This window comes from Anopheles darlingi, chromosome 3, assembly GCF_943734745.1.
Source record: "Anopheles darlingi chromosome 3, idAnoDarlMG_H_01, whole genome shotgun sequence".
NCBI lineage: Eukaryota > Metazoa > Arthropoda > Insecta > Diptera > Culicidae > Anopheles > Anopheles darlingi.
The window spans coordinates 68,558,751-68,580,967 of record NC_064875.1 but is presented as its reverse complement, the minus strand read 5'-3'; the positions used below and the strand labels follow the sequence as shown (position 1 = coordinate 68,580,967).

At 46.2% G+C, this 22,217-nt stretch overlaps 5 protein-coding genes and 5 non-coding genes across 10 annotated transcripts; 4 read left to right on the top strand and 6 right to left on the bottom strand.

Moving 5' to 3' along the window:
- Positions 1-27: 27 nt before the first annotated feature.
- Trnam-cau (transfer RNA methionine (anticodon CAU)) lies at positions 28-99 on the bottom strand. Its single transcript has one exon. It is a non-coding gene; the product is annotated as a tRNA-Met (tRNA).
- A 217-nt stretch (positions 100-316) lies between these two features.
- Trnag-gcc (transfer RNA glycine (anticodon GCC)) lies at positions 317-387 on the bottom strand. The gene has a single exon. It is a non-coding gene; the product is annotated as a tRNA-Gly (tRNA).
- Positions 388-1,445: 1,058 nt separating this feature from the next.
- Positions 1,446-4,742, bottom strand: LOC125954781 (CCAAT/enhancer-binding protein zeta). Its single transcript, XM_049685372.1, has 2 exons — positions 2,558-4,742; positions 1,446-2,482 (listed from the first exon to the last, which is right to left on the bottom strand). The coding sequence occupies exons 1-2, from the start codon at positions 4,720-4,722 to the stop codon at positions 1,552-1,554; spliced, it is 3,096 nt and encodes a 1,031-aa protein (XP_049541329.1). The 5' UTR covers positions 4,723-4,742; the 3' UTR covers positions 1,446-1,551.
- Positions 4,743-4,870: 128 nt separating this feature from the next.
- Positions 4,871-5,652, top strand: LOC125954880 (CCAAT/enhancer-binding protein 2). Its single transcript, XM_049685531.1, has 2 exons — positions 4,871-5,052; positions 5,119-5,652. Exons 1-2 carry the CDS (start codon positions 4,972-4,974, stop codon positions 5,431-5,433), a joined length of 396 nt encoding a protein of 131 aa, XP_049541488.1. The 5' UTR covers positions 4,871-4,971; the 3' UTR covers positions 5,434-5,652.
- Positions 5,653-5,775: 123 nt separating this feature from the next.
- On the top strand, positions 5,776-5,848 carry Trnar-ucg (transfer RNA arginine (anticodon UCG)). The gene has a single exon. It is a non-coding gene; the product is annotated as a tRNA-Arg (tRNA).
- A 214-nt stretch (positions 5,849-6,062) lies between these two features.
- On the bottom strand, positions 6,063-6,135 carry Trnar-ucg (transfer RNA arginine (anticodon UCG)). Its single transcript has one exon. It is a non-coding gene; the product is annotated as a tRNA-Arg (tRNA).
- Positions 6,136-6,708: 573 nt separating this feature from the next.
- Positions 6,709-6,781, top strand: Trnar-ucg (transfer RNA arginine (anticodon UCG)). Its single transcript has one exon. It is a non-coding gene; the product is annotated as a tRNA-Arg (tRNA).
- Positions 6,782-6,817: 36 nt separating this feature from the next.
- LOC125954848 (iodotyrosine deiodinase) lies at positions 6,818-8,202 on the bottom strand. Its single transcript, XM_049685488.1, has 2 exons — positions 7,903-8,202; positions 6,818-7,834 (listed from the first exon to the last, which is right to left on the bottom strand). The coding sequence occupies exons 1-2, from the start codon at positions 8,123-8,125 to the stop codon at positions 7,119-7,121; spliced, it is 939 nt and encodes a 312-aa protein (XP_049541445.1). The 5' UTR covers positions 8,126-8,202; the 3' UTR covers positions 6,818-7,118.
- A 949-nt stretch (positions 8,203-9,151) lies between these two features.
- On the top strand, positions 9,152-20,168 carry LOC125954769 (uncharacterized). The gene is made up of 8 exons (XM_049685335.1): positions 9,152-9,328; positions 10,476-11,843; positions 14,680-14,748; positions 14,827-14,960; positions 15,061-15,261; positions 15,342-15,939; positions 16,009-16,124; positions 16,201-20,168. The coding sequence occupies exons 2-8, from the start codon at positions 10,841-10,843 to the stop codon at positions 18,745-18,747; spliced, it is 4,668 nt and encodes a 1,555-aa protein (XP_049541292.1). The 5' UTR covers positions 9,152-9,328; positions 10,476-10,840; the 3' UTR covers positions 18,748-20,168.
- A 1,007-nt stretch (positions 20,169-21,175) lies between these two features.
- Positions 21,176-22,009, bottom strand: LOC125954871 (cuticle protein CP14.6-like). Its single transcript, XM_049685522.1, has 2 exons — positions 21,918-22,009; positions 21,176-21,826 (listed from the first exon to the last, which is right to left on the bottom strand). Exons 1-2 carry the CDS (start codon positions 21,930-21,932, stop codon positions 21,383-21,385), a joined length of 459 nt encoding a protein of 152 aa, XP_049541479.1. The 5' UTR covers positions 21,933-22,009; the 3' UTR covers positions 21,176-21,382.
- Between the last annotated feature and the right edge of the window lie 208 nt (positions 22,010-22,217).

The following is a 22,217-nucleotide window of genomic DNA, read 5'->3' as shown; positions in this document are numbered from 1 at the left end:
GGCGAATGAAAAAAAAGAGTTTCATGATAGCAGAACGTAGTTTCGATCTACGGACCTCTGGGTTATGGGCCCAGCACGCTTCCACTGCGCCACTCTGCTCTTCATACCAATAACGATAAGCTAACATCACAGAAACCTTACACATCCAAATTAGGTAAAATATTTATTCCTCCAGTGCTTAACTAGTTGTCCAGCTACTGCCGGAGCTGCAGCAATTGGGTAGCGAAGTAATTTTTTTGCTATACCGGTTCGTTTTGGTGGGACTGATAACGAAAAAATGAAAGAGGTTTTGGAGATTTAAAAAAGAGCTTTCCGTTGCATCGGCCGGGAATCGAACCCGGGCCGCCCGCGTGGCAGGCGAGCATTCTACCACTGAACCACCGATGCTTGTTGTTAACTTGTCACTCGCTACTCAACACAACACGCAGTGATCACATATCAATCATTATCCAATTGATTGGGATGCTTAGCAAAAGTAATCAAATGTCAAAAGTACCGAAGTTGTGTCTGTAAAGATTACTTTAAACAGCTATCACCAAATATCATTTACATTGTTGATCACGTTTGCATTCCGACAGATGTTTCCGTGGTTATCAATCCTAGTGATTATTGCTATGGAATACAATCGATCTGTTTATGCTATTGGTGTCACAGAGTACCATGGGTATGGTTGCAGAGCTCCATTCATACACAGCTGTTTCCGTGGTGTAGTGGTTATCACATCCGCCTAACACGCGGAAGGCCCCCGGTTCGATCCCGGGCGGAAACAGGCGAATATCTTTTTGCGGTAAAAAACCAATATATACACCTCAACCGATTCGGTAGGCTAACCGATTCTAATTGCATACATTTAGGGGCCGAACATTTCAAAATTTGGCCGTTAAATAACCAGTGGAATGAACAAGAACCTTAAACATGAGATTAAATCAATTTATGGTGCGAAAAACTTCCCAAATATTATCTTTCAACAGTGAAAATGTAATGGCATCCCCCTCCCTTCTTCCGTAATAGCACTATTCAACGTTTATAATGTATTTTTTAAAGATATTTAACTGAAAAGGTGTGTATGTTTTTGGGACAATTATTATGTCTAAATCATCTTTTTATCTATCTGGAAGGGACGGGGGAAGGTACAAGCCATGTACTAGGTATGTACTCGCTCCCTCCCCACCCCTCCTCCACTTTCCACATGTATTTCTGTGTCCGGCTCATTCTATCGGTTATCTAACGGCAAATTTTTGAAATGGATAACCGCAAAAAATATTTGAATCGGTTGAGGTGTATGTTTTGGTTTTTTACCCTTTTTGCTTCCTCCAAACACCTCCTTGTGTGTGGATCATCTTTTTCGCAAAAGATTGCGAACCCACGTTCTTTTCGCGTTCTCAAGCGATCCACTATGCACCTCACAGAAACATTCTCAATTTGAAAATATCATACAGCAGCAACACGCGATATTTAAGGATAGTTGATTGTTGACAAATAAGGACCAATAGATGGTTTTATTGATTTTTAGTTATACTCATCACTAATAACGAAAGACTTAGATGAGCTTTACTTCCTCTTGCCGGCAAATTTCTTCTTCGTTATCCCGCCACCACCACCTCCACTGCGTTGTTTACTGATGAAACGCTTCTTGCTACTCGCCTGCATCCGGTTTTTGCCACTAAACCGAGACTGCTCCCAGGCCATCTGTTTGGCGGACGAATTATCCTGATTGAAAACTTCACCGGCGGTACCGTGCGCCCCGGCGGATTGTAATTTCTGTTTGTGCTTGCCTCGCTTTGCTTTCCCGTCGGCTCCCGACGATCCAACATTGCGCTCAAGCAGCTCCGAGAAGTCATCGGCCGCAGCAAACAGTGAGTTCATGTCGGACGACTTGAGCTTCCGGGCAAAGTCTCGTTCACTCACACCGGTACGTAACATCTGTTTCTTCGCCTTCTTCCTCACTGGCTCCTCATCTTCTTCTTCTGGGTCATCGTCATCATCTCCGGCATCGAAGTCATCATCTTCCTCGAGCGAGATGCTACCACCATCACTGAACTCTTCATCTTCATCGTCTCCACCAAAACCACGTGGTTCATCATCGCTGTTATCGCCCTCCTCGTCGTCTTCATCATCACCCCCCGGTACGTCATCCCAATCATCCAACGCACCATCGTCCTCCTCTTCATCTTCATCATCAGCATCCTGCTGACCCTTCTTCTTACCCTTCTTCTTGCTCGCTTTACGCTCCATGTCCTGTTCCAGCTCGGTCATGAAGTCAAGCTCCGACCGATCCATATTGGCACCATCATCGCGCCCACCAGGAACACCCAAACGATCCAAGTATGCATCGAACTCGTCGTCATCGAGTGAGTCAACGTCGGAATCAACCTCCGCCTCGTCTTCTTCTTCACCCGACTTCTTTCCTTCGGCCTTTAGCTTCAGTGCCTTTTTGCGTTCCTCCGCTTGGCGGAATCGATCTCGTTTCTTCTCCAGAAATCTGCAGAAATTAGAAATAATTAGTTGTTACCACAGTGGTATCGGTTCCACAGAGTAATACAACAGTTGGACTTACTGGAAGATGTACTGCTCATCCTCGGTGCACTGTTCCTTGGTGAGTGACTCGACCGGTAGAGCTCGTGAGCCGGTAGGCTGGTAATCTCCCTTGCGTTGTGCCACACCGAGCGGTCTTGGACGGTTTACCTCTTGGCCCGTCGCTTCGTCGATTGCCTTTTGGGGTTTCTTCGGATTCTTAAACGCAAATCGATCCAGGAAATGGCCGAGTGAGAAATCCCGCAATGGATCACCATAGTAGCTAAGTGGGGCATTGCTAAGAATACATTCGGCGAACTTTTGTACCGTTGGATGAAAGTATTCGAGATAACGGGCCAGCTCGTACCGGAGCGTGTACTTAGCCCCGGCAAACTCCGATGCACGATGGAAAGCATCATAACCGCGAACAACCGATGAATTGCTAACAGTTCTGCCGGCACCTTTAGGTGGTTTCACATCAAGCTCTTTCTGATCCTCGTCGTCATCGTCGTCCTTTGGTGCCAAGATAGGTCCATCGCGGTCGTCGTCCTTCTTTGAAGCGGACAGAGCTGTGGCCTCTGCTGGTGCCGGTAGACCATCGATCAGCAGTTGACGACGCTTTCGGAGCACTTTGCTGATGATGATCAGAGTGCCACAAACTCGAGCCGGTGGGAAATAAAATGCCACCTGTAGCAGACGCTTGATGAAGGCTTGCGCACGATCAGGGATCGGATCGTTCTGCATGGCACGGTGTATAATGTAGAAGAACACGGTTGAGATGCGTGGACCGACGGAGGAAAGCTGAGGATCAAGCAGCTTGCGGTATAGCGTATTGTAGAAACGGTTCTGCTCACGACCAGGGCGCTCCGTCACTTCCAGCAACAACGAGAGCCCCTGGCAACCGATCGCAATGTCTGCCAGATGCACCATTCGATAGATAACGTTCAGCAGCTCGGGCTGCACGATATCAGCTACTGCGATGTCACGTTTCACGCTACCGATCGCTTTGCGTAGGCAGGCCAGTATGGCCTGCATCGTCCGCGAGTTGATCTCACCACGTTCGGTCAGAATCTTGAAGAAGGCAAAGCACACGTTAATCAGCTTCTGACACGTGGCAAAGTCACCGTACGAGGCGATCGAGGCCAGGAACGAGAGCGCATAATGCTGCGCTGTCGCTGAGACGTTGTTGCGAAAGAGCAATTTCTCCGTTTCCGTGGCAACCACTAGTGCCATGGCGCTGTGTTTCCGCACGACCTGCAACAGATGATAGAGCGCCTTTACGGCTACGCGCCGTGACGGATCGCCAAGTTTGTTGACGAGCACCGTCAGCAAAAAGGCTTCTTTCTCCGGTATGTCCGCAAACAGACGTGCCGTGTGAACGATCGCCTTGCACTTGCTATCCTCCTGTCCCGAGTGCAGTATCACCGATATGTTGGTCAGAAAGTTAAAGTACAGCTCGCGTAGCTGATCCTCGAAGTGCCAGTGCGCCAGCAGTGGTTCGCGAATGGATTTCGACAGCTCTTGCCGCTGTACGTTACGCCAATCAGCCCCACGAAGTGGAATCGGTATTAACTTTCTCGAGGACGGAAGGAGTGATTTCAGCATCAGCTCGGTTAACACTTCCACCACGTCAAGGTGGCCCTTGTTCGAGGGTTTCACCATCCCGATCACCGTCTCCAGAGCGGACAGATTGCAGAACGGGTTCGACTGTACGAGTAGCGCTCCGGAACTGGCTCGATCACGCGATGTTCCCTTCTCGATCGCGCTCTGCAACCAGCGGGCATCGGATGGGTTGTCCTTCATGCGGACACGACATTCGGCGTCGAAGGCCGCGCGGCACAGTTTCCTAAGTTCCTGGATTTCGGGGTCTTTCAGCTCAACCACCTCGCCACCGACCGTATTGTATCCGTCGAAATGTTCGTACCAGCGTTTCACCTTCTCGTCGTCTCCCGGCAGGTTGAAACTACTGCCCCGTCGACCGGATTTCGCATTCTTCCTTTTACCGCCAGCTGCCTGCTCCGTGCGTGTTTCTACATCCGCCGGCTCGTGTTCGATGGGATCCCTAATCGGCACTTCCTGTTGTTCTCCATCTTCGCTGAAGACGATTTTCTTCGGCTTCCGGTTGTTATCGAGCACAGCGGTTTCACTTGGTTTCTCAAAGTATCGTTTCGAGTCTTTTTTCCGTACTTTTCCTCCTTCGATAGCCATCGTGAACACAGAACCGCGATTTTTTCTGTTTATCTCGAAACACGCGGTGCAGTGCGTTTATGCTGTGGCGGGGTCGGTTTGACAGCACAATCGGGTGACCAGATAAAAAATAAACACGTAGATGTCACGGACGGGACAAGCGCGCTACGTCTAGCCACTCAACGCGACTAGTCAGAGTGTAGAGAACTGTTTACAAAATCCCGCGAAAAGTGCAATAATTTGTTAAAGTGAGTGAAACTCTCAAGTAAAATGCCTCCGAAACGAAAATCCACCACCGCTACGGACGAGGAAGACGAGGAGTATCGCAAGAAGAGGGACCGCAATAATCAGGTAACGAGTTAGGTCGTCGATTTCATCATCCTGCATCTTAACGATACGGTTTCCTTTTGCTCAAAGGCGGTGAAACGGAGCCGCGTAAAGTCGAAGATGAAAACGGAAGAAACGCAGCAGCGTGTGAACGAATTACGCGTAAAGAACCAGCTGCTCGAGGAAAAGATCGATAACCAGCACAAGGAGCTAAAGTTTTTGAAGGAACTTTTCCTAACCCAGGCCCAGGCGAAGGCCGACAAACTGGTCGGGGTCAACCTGAACGATCTTTTGCGCTGCTCGGACGAGGAAAGCGACAGTGCAGATCAAGGGACCAGCAAGCAGAAGAAGAACGAGTCCTCAAAAGGTGAAGGCAGCAGCGGGAGCAAACGGTCCAGAAGGTGAGAGGCCACTCCTGGAATCCACATCCTGCATACGAGTACTAATTTTAAGCAAGCATTTCCAGACAATTGAGGAAAGCATAAGGCATTAAGATTTTTGGGTAAAGTTAAGTAAGCAATTCAACACGCAAGTGTATAAAATACTTTTAATTGCATCATGTTAGTTTTAATATATCAGCGTAAGTTTTAATACACCTGTACTATTACACATCATTCAACCGATGTTCAAACCTTCTTTGATGCTTGTTAAAGTAGAAAGACGTAAAGGTAAAATGAGAAAATACTCATATAACGGAGTAATCCATGGATATTGTCTACAATGAATTTTGCGCAGCAGCCTTGCTGAGGCCGTGTGGCCTAATGGAGAAGGCGTCGGACTTCGGATCCGAAGATTGCAGGTTCGAGTCCTGTCACGGTCGTGCTCGTGCTGAGATGATTTTCTTTATTTTATGTACAACAGACATAGACTCCTTTTCAACTAACGGGTAAATAAAACATAGAAATATAGGACGTCCAGTAGGTAGTAGTATCCAGTAAAACCTTTTACTCTTTACTTTTCCCATTGTATTAACAATCGATTTTGAAAAAAAATCCAACCTCAGTACGACAAAAATACAAAAGATTTCTTCCAAGCGACCGTGACAGGACTCGAACCTGCAATCTTCGGATCCGAAGTCCGACGCCTTCTCCATTAGGCCACACGGCCAGTTGGCAAGGATCAGCTTAGATTATAACTTGGAATCATTAACATTAAAAATCTAATTTTTGGTTATTTTTCATCGAAACAATCCAATTTTTTTTTTCATTTTACTTACGGCATGCTAATCTACAAATTTTCAGAATTGTTTTAAAGAAAAAAACCAAAATAGCCAATCATGACAGCCATTCTGGGGATCAATGATTGCCTTAAAGTTCCAAAGCTGTTTGCTAAAAAGCCTCATTGCAATGTCTGTGGCCGCCTTAACATTAAAGCTATAGTAGCCATCCGTTTGCTTTTCATCAAATTTTATCTGGACATTATTTGCAAGGTAGCCTAGGGGAGTTTACAACATATTTAATGATATATTTAAGCATGGCACCCTTCGCCAGAATGGTCACCATTGCTGTAGTTTTTATATTTATTTTATAAAAAACTCCACAAATACTCTTCAAAAGTTGTAGTATCGTTTGCCTTCAACAAAAATATAAAAATCTACTCAGTTCCAGTAGAAAATCACATGAATGTGCCATTTTTTGGTAAATCACACCAAATCCCTTTCTAAGCAGCCAGTTTTCAACTGGCCGTGTGGCCTAATGGAGAAGGCGTCGGACTTCGGATCCGAAGATTGCAGGTTCGAGTCCTGTCACGGTCGCTATGTGTGAAAATTACTTTTTGTTGTGTTGTGATATATCAAACAATCTCTTTATTGCTCTTATATTAAATCAAGTGATAACATTTTTATCAGATTTATCAGAGAATCGTGAACTCAATGTATTACACCCGAATATTTTGTGTGCGTGTGACAAATTTATCGCTGTTTACATGGTTCCGGCGGCAGCAGCACGTGGTGTTATGCAGTTCCCCATCCCATCGCCCAGCTCCATCGTCGTTATCGTCGTTTTATCAAACTTATCTAAAATCAGCGCCCGACTTTTTTTGCAACCGACCGTCTGGACAGTCAACATAAGGAAACGCTAATCCTTATACCCTCAGTAGCGCACGATGAGTTCGTCCAACGGTTTCCGTTGCAGGTCAGGCACGGTGCAATCTTCGGCAGCGTATCCTACGGGTAGCAACACGAGAAGCTTCTCGTTCGGAGGACGCTCCAACAGATTTCGCAGGGCTGGGCCACAGTTAAGCGGGGTGGTGACGAGCGAACTCAATCCCGCGCTCTGCAGTGCGCAGAGTAGTATACCGGTCGCGATGGAGGTCGATATTTCGTTGTAGTAATGTTGCTTTTTTGTACCGTCCGCCTTGTGGCTATAGGTTTGCTTGAACACCAAAATTAAATATGGCGCCTCGGAGAGGTACTCCTTAATGTGGTTCGTTTGAATCGGGCGCAAATCCGTGACCCACTGCTTGGCCATGCGTTGCGTGTAGTTGATAAGCTCTTCCGATTCAATTATCTCCCGAATACTCTCTTTGACCGACCGGTCGGACACCAAACAGAAGGTCCAAGGTTCTGTATGTGCCCCACTCGGTCCAGTTCCAGCTGCTTGGATACATCGTTCCACGATATCTCGATCAACCGGCCGTTGGCTAAACTTGCGCACGCTCCGTCGATTGTTCACGATCGCGTAGAACTTATCGGCTGCCTCAGAAGGATCTTTGGCGAACGTGACAGTCGCTCCACGGTATGGAACATGTGGTTTCTCCTCCAAAGCAGGTGATAGCTCATACCCTTCTTCACCATCGTGATCCAGTTCTGCTCGGAATAAAGAACACATTAATAGTCAGCCATGGTTTGCACACACAGTTCATAAGTTCGGTTACCTCCAACATACTCCATACCGTCCAGCTTCCTAGTTGCATCCGTAGTTGAGTCAGTGGGAGGGGAGATAATTCTCAGCTTCTTTCGGCCACCATATCGATGTTTGTCGTACAGAGAAATGGCCAGATAGAGGCCTACCAACATTGGAAAAATGTAATTCCAATAGTTTACTAACGCCGAACTGCTAATCAGTGAGTCGACCCAACTCTCCAGATACGAAGCCATTGCCTATCCGATGGGGCGATGGAGTTCGAATGATGCGAACTGTAAAGATAGTCGAGGTGGCCTCTGTGCAGCTCAACTGCAACTCGCGAACTGTTGCGAGTTTTACGTTTCGCACAGAATCTCCCGAGCCGTGCATCCCCCTTTCGGTCCATTATCTAGCGTGTTTCTCGCTCCCCCAATCGGCGTCCCCAAGAGAATCGTTTCCATGTCTGTGGGACAAGGGCGCACACACTCAGCCAATTTGAACCGTCTCCCATGTAGGGTGGGTGGGTTGCAATGATGATGACGATGGATATGGGGTTAGAAACTGCAGGCCGCGTGACCTTGTAACTGTTAGCGTGCCTCTAACATGCTCCGGCGGTTGCACAAATGATAGACCTCGGCCTCAGGTGCATCGTATTGATCACCGAGCCGGACTGGCTCGCGATCAGGATCCTTTCCCTGTGGATCATATCAGATACAATTATAGACCCTGCAATTTATGCCGTTTTACCCTGGGTGGCATATTTTATCCGTACCTTGAAACAGCTGGAGAAGAGCTATCACAAATAAAATTTACAACGATCACGGCAATAAGTGCTCCAAACGATCTTGTTATATTGCTGAAAGTTGAATGTGATAGATCATCAAATGTAAGAGATAGATTTAACTGCTGATGGTTGGTAAAAAAACTGTTTGTGCCGGTTAAGGAAAGTGAACCGCCGCCATTCGAAACGGAGCAAATCAGCTTCAACTAGGAGATATAAACATAGTTGTGTGCTGCTCGATTTTATGACATTTCGAGTTCGAGTTCGAACAGTTCACTATGGAATACGATGTGGTAAAAAACAAGTAGAAAAATTGATGGAGGGCTACTTAAATTACTTTTACATTTTTCTATGAAAATTGACCCTTTCAAAACTATTCCGTGAAAGTTTCTCATCAATCGAAGCAGAAAGAACAGAGCTACGATTTTTTAAAGATCGTCATGCTACAAGCGATTTTTGTTGTGCGTGACGCCATCTTGAACCACACAGCAACATCGCACAGGTCGAACGAGTCGCGCTGGTATCTTTTCGCTGATTTCTGCTCAGAACTGTTCTTTTCTTTTGTGAATCTTGTGCTGTTTACCTGAAACAATCCTTTTCACGAGTCTCTCGACGTGCCCGCACCGTGCGTGTGATGCGATAATGTGAAAATCGACGGGTGTTAAGTGACGAAAATGTAAGGCCAAGAGATAAACATATTTGCAGGTGATCCGTTGAGGGCTTACGGTCTAGGAACGGCTCGGTAAAGCGCGGTATAGATAGTTGTGTTTTGGATAATAATTTTGTTGGTAAAAACGAGGCCAGTCTGCGGTCGTGGCCGTCGTGTTTCCTAGGAGGTGAAGGTGAAATCATGTCCGCGATTTCGCGGGATTGCTTTTCGTGTTGGTAAAATTGGTGCAACTAATTGAACTCAAAGAAGAGCGCCAAAGTAGAAGCAAGGACATTAATAAAATCGCGGCTAAAGAAAGATCAAAGGCAAAAAGGAGTCGATGGAAAAGCGCCTTGACTTGGTGATTTAGCTGCATCGCTCCGTGCTGTGCGTGCAGTTGGCGCTTTCTGATGTACGTGTCATTATGCAGCGCCGTGAAAATTGCACCAAGAGAGACTCAAGCGGTTCTAACGGTGAAAAAAGTATTCCTAGTTCTTGGACAACGTATCGGAGTTGAAACGGGCTGCCAAAGTTACATCGAGGATACCATTGCGGTGATAAAAATTCTGATTCGCTGGATTATTTGAAATTACTTTTACTCCGTGGAAAATTTGTGAAGACGGTGCACACCTTGTCACGCACACATCGCCATAAACTCTTGCCGCGAGACGACGGTCGTTTGGTCAATCGCTCAAGTCGTCCTAAAATTTAAGTGGCCCTTGGCGTTTTCTATGCTCTGTTGTACATTCTGAGGGAGTCAATTTTAATGGTGAATAATTTAAAATCACTTCAATATTCGACCGAGAAACGCTTATCACTAAAACGCAAGAAATTTCGTGTTTATTTACTCTCGCTCTCTCTCGCCATCGCTCTCGCTCTCTCGAGAAGCTCAACGGAGAAAGGGGTAACGGTACAACAACGGTCCGTTACGCAAAATCAGAGAACAACAATAGAAGGAATGAACTAGGACGGCTACTAGAAGTAGGTTTGGAAGGCTGGGTAGAGGTCAGGGGAGAGTGGAATGTTTTGGAAACGGCGAAAAATCCGCTTAGTTGTGTGTGCTGTGAAATTCCGCTCGCTTTCGCTGTGCGTTCTTGCGGTCTGCGGTGAATTTTGTGGAGCCCAGTGCATGCGCATAGTTTAACAGATTATTTTTCTTGTGTAACATTTACAGATTTGATCTTGAAAAATTGTGTTGGGTGCAAAAAGGAGAGAAGTTTGTGGTGATCGATGGTAGAAGACGAAGTTTAGCGTATAGCGCGATCGGCGACAACGACTTCGTGTCTGCTTTCTTGTGCGGTGTTTGAAGGAAGTCGTGTAAGACGAAATGCTTAATACATACAGCCAAGCATTAACCAGCTTAAAAGAACCAATAGAATCTTCATCAAGTGCTGCTGCCACTGTTGCTACAGTATCACCATAGCAACCGAGCAGCGGCGCAGCCTGTGCTATATTTTGGGAGATTGAAGGCGGCAGTGCCGCCAGTTATTGGTGTCGGATTAGTGCAGAATTAAATTTTGTGTCAGCCACGAATACAAAATGCCCCGAAACACTCGTGCCAAAGGGTCATCCGGTCCCAAGACAACAGGAGGCAAGCACGGGCAGCCCGCTTCTGTAGGGTTTTGCGAGACCTTTCGCGCTCTGCAGGTGGAACCAGCTCAACAACTGAGCAGCACCAGCAATATCAACGTCGGTTTGCCACAGGACATCATTGCTAAGCGCCTTGAGGAGGAACCGTTGTCGTCGTTCTTTCCGTCAATTTCTAGCCGACCATATCATAACCGCGCTGATCAGCACACCCTGCACGAAAAAGGAGCCACCTCCCGTGGTCGTACCGGCAAGCGTAAAGGACTCTCCGAGTTCATCAAACCTGAAGTGTTGGTGGAATACGTCGTGGCCGATAGGATGCAAGAGGAGCACCAGCAACACCGGCAACAACGGACGGCTTTCGTTAATCACCACTCGCACCAGTCTCACTATATCGATGATTGCGATGGTGATGATCTAGACTCGGGAAGACGTCTAAATGATCAGCAACAGGAGGAGGAGATTATCAATCTCAGCGATGGGGAGGACACCATCATAGACATCTCGTCACCCAGGGCTAATGGACACGATGATATGGAGGTGCACTCACACGATGAGGAGGGCGAAGATGACTATCAACAGGACGACGGCGAAGAAACGGAACCGGAAATAGCGGACGACGACGAGGACGACGACGATGAAGAAGATGAGAATGCTGAAGAATCATACGGGGAAGCCGAAGAACAACAGCTGGAAGAGGTCGACGAAGAGGAGGACGTAGAATTGATGGAGGAAGAGGAAGATGAAGACGCTGACCAAATAGAGGAGGACGATGACGATGTTGTGATCGATATTTCCGATAGCGATGATAAACAGGAGGTCCAACGTAAACTGAAGCATTTGATACTGCAGAAGCGGCAAAAACAACAACACCAAACTTCCAGACGAACTGGAGGCGTTACCCTAGATCGGGAGACGATCGAAATGATCGAGACATCTACAATTAACACCAAAGGTACGTATCATAATATCAACACTATATTCTAACAAATATTGTTTATACGATTTTCGGGTACATTCAGGGTACTCCTCTTCGCCTAAGCTGGTGTCTCCCCCTTAGATGGTGTCCATCCAGCTTAGATGGACTTTAATGGTTGGAAAGGCATGTTTTACCGATAAAGAGTGTACGTAGGCCTTGACCTCTGCCAGCATGATTCTGCGAGTTGTCTTACGAAGTTATACCGACAAGCCATACGGTGCCTCTTTGCTTCTGTTTTCGTTTGAACGATATCGTGTCTAGCGACCTCGATGACATTTTTTGTTTTGGCCCCAAATCGCGTCTTCGTCGATATAGACAACAAAGAAAGTTGTCCAAAAGGATGAGATTCCTGATTTGCTCCTTACAAACTGTTGTGCAATTGGTCGAGCAATACTGATTTTAATACTAACGTTAAAAACGATACTCATGCTCATAGGCTACGGTAATCCGTAACCATTTTTGGCCTCCAACTAAGGGCATGCGAGGAGATATCCTGAGCTATTGGGGAGACATTTGTGTTAAAAATAGACGTCAACGACGACCACTAACTTGCTGTGCCGGCGGTATTGTAGGACCATGGGAAAATGGTGGTCTCTTTGTTTCATCGTATTCATCGCTGTGTAGTTTCTTCGCAACGAGTGTCCACTAATCCTAAGAAGAAGAATCGTAAGCAAAGTGCGTTCTGCCTGATGCACAGTACTATGGGCAGCGGTGCATTAGAAATTTGCGACATAACCGACATGGACCACTTCTCTGGTTTTGGGGCCAATCGGTAGAAGAGTATTGGTATACGCGTGTCAATGATTTAGCGCGCGAATGTGTGCACGCGCATAATACGATTCTGCTTACTCGAGGTGGTTGGGTGACAAACGATTTTGTTTGTGATTTTCCTGAATGGAATCGAGAGAAACATTCTCTCAGTGAGTATTGCATTTCCCCTTAGCGGAACAGCGTTCGAGGAGTTGTGTACATAAAAAGCGCTAATTCTGATTGCATTTTTTATGGGATAACACATTACTCCATGCAAAGGTGTTCTAGGTGCCACGCAGACAACTCCACGGGTGTTTGCCATTGAAAGTGCAACGCACGAATCATCTGCTTATGATTGCGGAGGCCGGGCAGAACTCGAACAAAAAATCATCCTTAAGAACATACGTCCTTCTTCGTAATGTCATCGGTTTGTTTGAGGAGGGCTTGCTTGTTGTTTTCGGCGTTTGCACGACCAAGTTTAAATAGAAGGAAAAGTTCCGTTGCTAAATCGCGGTTGTGTCGCCCTTGAAAGAACTCTCTAAATAGTGTCGGACCACTTGCGGTGCGGTTGGCTTACTTTATAAGAATGATGCCACGTGTACTGGGGAAAAGGAACATACAGAAAACCATAGCATAAGATTTCATCAGTAAGATGCGATTAGCATTAAGTAATCGATTGTAGCTATTCCAGCGAAACGTACCTCGTAGTTTCATGCAACAGGAGCATGAACATGTTTTCATGAACATCTGTGATTACAAAACTTTATGTACTTTAGATTACAGCGCTGTTTCAAAGACTGTATCTTCTGCTACGTAAATATTAAATTGTACAAATAACAAGGCAATGTGTGCTACGATCTACAGCCGACAACGATCTCAAACGGATTTTTACTAAATCCAGAAGCCGGTTCCTATTGGGGCAATTCAAGGCTTTGTTTGTCTCTTCAAGCATCTTGTTTGCCATGTCACAGTCTAGGTCATGAAAATAGACGTAGCAACCATGGTCAGTCACTTCGTCTGTCGCGTCCTCCATTCATAACCATTCCTGAAATGTTTTGGAATTCTGTGTTTGCGAGGAGCCGGGCATACGTGAGGCTTCTCAGCGACAAAACGGCCAATGCTGCACTTCAGTTTCCCGCCGTGTGCTACAGGTGTTTATTTGATTCTCCAGCGTAGAATAAACTTTTCTATGACTATGTTTTCGATACTCGACAGACTTCATAGTAACCGGCGACAATTTCATTTCCGGTTTTTGATGTTGTATTCAATAGCAGGTGTCGGTGTGTGTGTGTGAAAATCGAGAAAAACTAACCCGAAGCGGAGGCTGCGAGCTCAGTGTGCTACGCCACAAACCGGATACAATATTATCATCCATCTGTTCGATGATGGAATTATTACAACAGGATTTACGCAAATTTGTACCACCCCTATAGTAACAATTCCGTTGCATTCTTTTTAGTAAAACGACAAAACAAGCAGCTCACTATAGAAATTGAGTTTCATTTGGTTGGTGGCGCGCGAAGGGTGCGCATGAACCTCCACAAAACCGTCTCACGAATACACCCGTTTCAGCCAACAACCCCCCTAATGCTGTGACTCACACGAACACACTTCTCAAGCTCGAAGTAGGTCAGCAAATCATCACCATGCTAGTGGCGTTCTGATGGTTTGCTCTTGGCGCTCGCCTCAACGTCGGCTGTTGGCGTCTCCCTTTAAGCTTCCGTTTTCCTACCTTGAGTGTAGTCAATCTAAAGGTTGCAGGATTTAATTTTTTAATCGTTTGATCAAAAAGAGAGGGGAAAACCCGCATAAATGCTTCCCGGATAGGTTCGTTGGATCGATTCTTTGCCGAAGTACCGTTCCGGTGGTAACCATTGACGCGCATCATATCCATATAAATCTGCATTACACTGCGATTTCCAATTTCTGGTTAAATCTTTGATTGTCTCTCCTTCTTGGGCAACTATTCGTTTAAATATCGTTACCCGTAGTGATTTTTTATCGTAAGCAATACTGACGCCAATTTAAATATTTATATTTCTGATGTCCTTTTACTTTTTAGTGGAACTATCGCCGGATGATAAGGTTGGATTGAAAAACTTTGAGTTCCTAAAAGTTCTCGGTTCAGGAGGTGAGCTCTTTTGAAACACTAAATTTATCTACCACGAGCCGTAATATCCCTAACCATCTTATCTCTGTGCACCTTCAGCCTACGGTATTGTATATCTCGTACGCAAGATTGATGGCGTTGACGATGGCAAACTGTATGCGATGAAGGTTCTCAAGAAATCGGTCGTAGCGGCAAAGAAGAAAACCGCCGAACACACGCGTACTGAGCGGCAGGTAAGAAAAGGAGGTTTTTTTTTTGTTGGGGAGTTTACTGTCATGAATGTAATGTTGTCAATAATTGTGTTTTTCCTGGATTTTTCATTACCCTATGAAGGTGCTTGAAGCGATACACGATGCCCCGTACCTGGTCACGATGCATTACGCATTCCAGACGGATTCCAAACTCTACTTGATCATGGATTTTCTAATCGGAGGCGAGCTTTTCACGCACTTGTACCGACGCGAACACTTTGACGAGCACTACGTGAGAATTTACATCGCTGAGATCATACTGGCAATCGAGCAGCTTCACAAGGTAAGATTGCCTGAAGGTTACTTTCTTTTACTCTATTGTATAATAATCTATAAATCCTTTTTTTTTTATTTAAACCGCAGCTGGGTATCTTGTATCGGGACATCAAGCTGGAGAATATACTGCTCGATGGGGATGGCCATATTGTCCTGACGGACTTCGGGTTGTCGCGTGAGCTCGCGGTCGAAGACGAGAGAGCCCTTAGCTTCTGCGGTACAATCGAGTACATGGCTCCGGAAATACTGAAGGGTTCCTCGTACGGGCACGGAATGGCCGTCGATTGGTGGTCGGTTGGGGTGCTTATGTTCGAGCTCCTTGTCGGTCAATCGCCATTCCACGTCGATTCTGGTCCGAGCGAAATTCAGCGACGAATTTCAAATGAAGAACCGATCATACCAGCACACTTATCAGCGGAAGCAGCCGATTTTCTTCGTAAGCTGCTCACAAAGGATCCAAAGCGACGTCTAGGTTGTGGCGAGCAGAAGGCAGGGGAGCTTAAATCGCACCCTTTTCTGCGGCCAATCGACTGGGACATGTTGCAACAGAAGCGAATTCCTGCACCCTATAAGCCCAACGTAGAAGACGATGGCGATACGCGTTATTTCAGTGAAGAGTTTACCAGCAACCCGAACATGGACGAACCATGTGCCTCGCCGCCTTTTGGAAATTTGCTGTTCAGGGGTATGTGTCCTCGCTGGGCCGATGCGACCACACCATTCTTACTGAACCAACCTTTCTCCATCTTTTTAGGATATTCGTATGTCGCTCCAGATTTGCTTTCGTCCAAGGTTACCAACAAAAACAAGTTCATTCCGATCCACAATACCCGACCGAGCGATAGACTTATCAAGCGACTAGCATCGAAAGTGAGTTGATCTGCACTCGGGCGAACGTGATTTAATTAATTCATTTTCACATGATGGTTTTGTTTCTTCCAAACAGCAATCAAAGTTCTTCCAGAAGTACGTGTTGACACGCGACCCAACGATCGGTACAGGAACGTATTCTACCTGTCTAAGGTGCCGGCCGCTGCAGCGGGCTAGTGAAGACGACAATACCAATTATGCAGTTAAGGTACTGTTCAATCACCCGCAAACCGCCGAGTACGTAGAGCAGGAAGTACGGGCCTTGCAAAAGTGTCAAGGTCATCCAAATGTAGTGCGTTTCGTGGAAGTGCTGGAGGATCGCTATTACATCTATTTAGTGCTGGAGCTGCTGGAAGGAGGTGAGCTCCTGCAGCGCATTAAGCAAAAACAGCATACACTGACCGAGGGGCAGGTGCGTGGCTACTTCCGGCAGCTGGTGGATGCGGTTTCATTTCTGCATCGAAACGGAATCGCTCACCGCGATCTCAAACCGGAAAATGTGTTATTCGAAAGCGCGTCGTCCGAGCGGTTGAAGATTATTGATTTTGGTTTCGCACAAACGTGCCGCGAGAATGGTGACCGATCTTCGGCATTACCATCATCGTCCTCTACATCCTCAAAACCAATCATATCACCGTCCTGGATACCAGCAGGCACGCTCGGCTATGTCGCTCCGGAAGTGCTGCATCCAAGCGATGCTTATGCCCTAGAGTCGGCTGACCTCTGGTCGCTGGGCGCTATACTCTATACGATGCTGTGCGGGCAGGCACCGTTCATACCGCGAGAGTTCTTTGGTCACAATAATCTCAATTCGCAGGCAAAGCTGAAGGGCATCATAATGGACAAGATCAAGCGAGGTTCGTTTGATCTCGCTGCGATGCCGTGGCGTCACGTCAGTGAGGATGCAAGGGATCTCGTCAATCGATTGCTCACCGTTAACCCGGACTATCGGCTTACGATGGAAGATGTGATCGAGCATCGGTGGCTTGACGAAGGAAAGGAAGAAGAAGAGATACGATGCCAGAGGAAGCAACCCTTTATCACATCATCATCTGCTTTCGTCGATCACTCCTTGGCGCTCACCAACCAATCAATCGAGCAGCTGGAGACGAACGTTTGCCACGTCTACGATGCATTCCGACGGATCGAGCGACAAGGATTCCGATTACGCGAGATTCCAAAGCCACGCGTTTCACCACCGGATCGGAGTTGCGTTACCTCACACGGCAATGGCTCTGTCGCGTCATCATCGATGAGCAGCACCGCACCTAATCGAACAACGTCGCATAATGGAACTGAGGTAGGGTATAGAGGATCGTGCCACCCCCACACAAACCATCCGGATCGGATAGGTGCACAAACGACGAAATCGATTGAGTACAGCAGTTCGATGGAAGAAAGCACCTCGAGCGGTATTGGTCGAAGCAAAAGCAGCAAAAGCAGCCTCTCGATGTCGGGCGGAGGTAGTCCGGAGCGTGTAATCGTGATTGAGGACGATGATGAGGCAGAAGTCACGACGACGCAACATATCGTGCCAGCATTTCAACCAGATATCACCAAGCAGGAGCTGGAAGAAGATGACGATATTTCTCCGGTTGTTGCTGTGGACGATGCTTCGTCAACGTATATCGGTACAGCACCAATCACAACACCAGAACAAGCAGTGTTGCTGCAAGATGGGTTAATTTCGGTGCAAGAATCATCAGAGAAAATCCAAGAAATACTAGAAGAAAATGCCGAAAGTACGGAGGCAATTGATGAAATTGTGTCTGATTTTGAAGGGGAGGAGGATGAAGCCGATGAAGAGAAGAAGAAAGAACAAGAAGAGAAACAGAAAGATGAAGAGGAAGAGCCTCAACAAGATGACCTCTATGTCGCCACGAACCCGACGCATCATCAATGGCGGCTTTCGGGGGAAGCACAGAGTCCCGCTATTAATCTACCTCTACCAATCGCCTCACTAATCAGTCATGAGAGCAATAATAACAATCTGCTGGCTAGAAAGATAGAGAACCCCGAGATAGTGGAGGTAGTGCAATATGATAACAGGATAGAAAGCGACAAAAAGGAACAATCGTTCAGCAGCGACACTTCTGTGCAACAGTCTACAGTTTCTCCGGGGCACATACAAACGCTAGAAGGCGCCGACACACGGCAAAGTCCCGAACAACGCAAGCGGAAGTTTGTTAGTCCGGAATCATCGATGCAGCATAAGTTGCAGGCTAACAGCGACGAACTGGAAGTCACATCTGCTAACTCGCAGCCTGCCGCATCAGAGCAGCCGAAGGACAGTCCTGGTGCGAAATATTTGCCAGATAACATGCTAGAGTGCGGGTTTAAGGGGATGGATGCAGATGATATCTTTAGAGGATATAACGAGGACATAAACAACTGTCTGTTTCGCGGTTACATGCCTGATACCAAGGAAGTGTATCGACTTAAAATACCGTCAATCTATTCCGAACATCAAGCTCCACCGGCGAAACGTGGTCGAATTGCGGCTCGGCGACAGGAAATTTGTTCAAGGGCAGACTTGGTGCGACCCGAAATTCTACGGAAGTTACAACCAGCTTCTTACAACTATAACCGACCCTATACTAGACGCCAAGTGAAGACTTTCTAAGCTTGGAGTATCGCCGAAGAAGAGCAAGGGAGTCTTCTGGGCTGGGTGGAGAGATAAAGAGAAAGTAAATTTTCATATATCAATTGAACACTTTCGACTTATGTAGCGATACACAATGTACATACTTGAATAGTGCCGAAGTTAATATTAATTTATTCCTCATTTTCTATGGCATCGCCAAAGTTTTCGCTAATCGAGGGCCCAGGAATTGCCTCAGTAGATGCTTGTCTCCCTTTGTTGTTCTGTTTATTCTATTTCAATTTAAACTGTTTGTACAACAAGTTACTTTTCTTTTTTGAACTTTTTTCAAACAGACTACTCTTACTGATTAACCGTTAAGAGAACGTTGCGTTAAATGTTTCATTACACCGTGCATCGCTCTAGAACGATCGGAGTAGGACGTAGAGAGCATTATTCGTCGAAAAGTAGTTTTATTTTGATATCGCTTATTTTGCAATATTATTAGTATCACGAACCACAGGACACCAGGATACTAGAGTTGCATGTACTAGTGGCGTACACAAATAACAAAATTCATTAGCCACAAATTGTTCTGTAGTTGATGTACATTGTTTGCATAGTTTAGGCCATCCTGTTGTAAATAGTTAAGCATTTTCTATGCCACACACATTACGGTATCTTGGTACAGGTCCATAGAAGGAGGCTTTCTTGAAACAAGCATGTGGTTTGTACGTTAAGAGTTAGGAATAGTTAAAAAGGTACACCGACCAAACACAAGAAGCCAGAGTGCGCCAGGTTTTTTAAATAGAAAAAAAATGAAAAAAGTGCACTTAATAAGGGGTACCCGAGTTCGAGCGCGCGATAATCCATTAACAGCATCAATTGCTGCTACCCTTGTGTAATACTACAGCCGTTGTTCGGGCTATGCTTGCTTTCGAACGACGACGATTGGTTTTGGTGTGAATCTCACCATGGTTCTAACTCGAAGTCACATGAGGGAGACGTATGGCCGCGCTCCTCCGGAGAAAATTTTTCCTTTGTTTCATGCACTATTAATGGTAGGTATAATGGCGCCATTATATATTTGCTGTTGACTTTGATTTTTGAGTAGCTCCCTTGCACAACAGAGAGGACAATTCATCAGCGCAATTGTAAATATTATAGATCTTCCGCGATTGTTTCCGCGGAAAGACTCCCCTCCCCTCCCTTTTCTCTCTCCCAAATCGCGTGATAACGCGAGTTTGCGATGTGCATTTTTTAGGGTGCGTGTTAGTTTATTCTTATAGTTTACAAAGAAAAAAGTATAAAATTTACCGAATTCTGTAATACAGCCAATTATAATTACATAGTATAATTCCAGCTGCATTGGTGATGCGTTTAGCTGAGAATAAGACACGAAGTTGTTTTTTTTTTTGTAGTAAGTAAAGCAAATGTTTTCATGTGTGGAAATAAAAATAAATTAAATCATTACTTATTGAACAACTCCTTTTTAACGCGCCTGGGGCACGGTTATAATTACACAACGCATCCGAGGGTTCCAATAATTTTAAATTAAAAGAAAATGGCTGATTTAAAAATAGGGAGGGCCATTTCATATCATGGAGTTGTGGCGGCACAGCGAAATTAATTTATGTGTAAACAAGCCGTTTTGAGGAAAAGCATAAAAACAGAAAATAAATTCCCTCTTTGTTAAATAGTGTAGGATCAAGTAGGCAAACAGTAGGCAACATAGGGCAAATGGAAAACGAAGCAATCTGTATTGCGATTGCAGCATTGTTTCCATCCACTTCTTTTCACTGTTGCAACGACAACGCAACAATTTAACTAAAGAGTAACTAATGTGTCTAGTTTAACGTTCGCCAGCGTTTGGTTGCTGGTATGCTGACAGGGGACTATCTGACGGTTTACGGATTTAGAATTGAATCAATTTCATGCAAAAGAACGAAGCATCTATTCTTTTTGCCTACATGCCAGCCCTTTAAAGAAGTAACAAAATGGTCAAAGAGTTCATTTGATATTATATTCCTGCGAGATAGCACTGGAAGAGCCAGAAGCGAATCGTGGCAAAACAGAAAAGGTTAAATTTCACATTCAGACAAAATAAAAGAAAGATATTAAAACAAAAACGAAGAAAATACAATGTCCTCGCATCTCCCGAACATGCCATCTCTGAAGAGATGAAGGAGTATGTATTCATATTTAAATATTCCTAAATGTTATCCAAATGCCATGCCGTCATCCATCACTGCTTGGTGTGGCTTTCATGGATTTCAAAAGGAACCGAATGCCCTGGGGTCACTGAGAAGGTTACTGGAATCCACCGGGATTATCTAACCTAGCAGGCTTCGGGAAACTGGTCTAGTATCCCAGTTTCTTTCCAAACTCTTTTACCCACGGCTGTTGTGGGATTCGGATTTCATTGGCGCGTTTTTTCGTCATGGCAGGTATGCTTTGATCGTTCATTTATTTGGTGCTAATAATTGAAAAAATTGAACTAATGGGCACACCTTCCGGTTCGGCCGATGTGTAGTGTGTAGCGTGTAATGTGTCTTGGTGGTTTATGTACAGGGAAGGAAGAAACCCAACGCGGTTGGTTTGAAATATGTACACTCGGAATCGTCATCATGGATGTCCTGCTCGAGTCGGGTCAGGGCCATCATCAATGGGGACACTTTTAGCCCTGGGTGGCGCGCAGACGGGCTAGAGTGGCATCCAGTGCGGCGAGGCTGAACTCGGGAGTGTTCGGTGGGTTGGCGCGAATGTCCTCGAGCTGCTTGATCACGTGATCAGGAGCCGCAGGTTCAACGGGCAGATGTGCACCCTGAGGCTGGAAACCGTTCTCATCGGCCACGTATACGATCGAGTACTGGGTACCATCGGGGGCCAAGAATGAGAACTCGCCGTTGGCGTTCACACCATTGTCGCTTGCCTGTCGTGCCTTGATGCCATTGCTCGTTTCAAAGTTGTACGCGTACGAGCCGCCCTCGTTGATGATCTGGTCTTGGGCCACAACCGTTGCATCCGCATCGGCACCGCCTCCGCCAGCTGCCCGCTTCGCCGGTGCAGGGGGTGCTGGAGCTGCACAGGCCACCGCCAACAGGCAGGAGAGTACGATGAACTGTAAATCCAGGACGATTTGTCATGTCAGTGAGCACATCGCGGCGTTCTGCTAAATACGCTACCGTAACTCCCGGAGTGCGGTCACTTACCGATTTCTGGTACATTTTCAAAGCTTGTCCGCGTTGTGGCTAGCACGTTGGGGTAAAGAAGAGTGTGTGTTGTGTTGGTGCTGTTCGAGCAGTGACTGTTATCATTCCGGATGCCGGCTTTCAGTATTTATAGTGAATCACACATATCGATCCGACGGCGACGACGACGACGACGACGACGAACCCGGGTGCTGCATGTTGATGATGGTACGACATTTCACCTCCCGAAAGAAGGCTCCCCACCACTACGCAGTATACTTCGATCGATGAGCCGGCTCTAGCGCATCTTCTCTCGTTTCG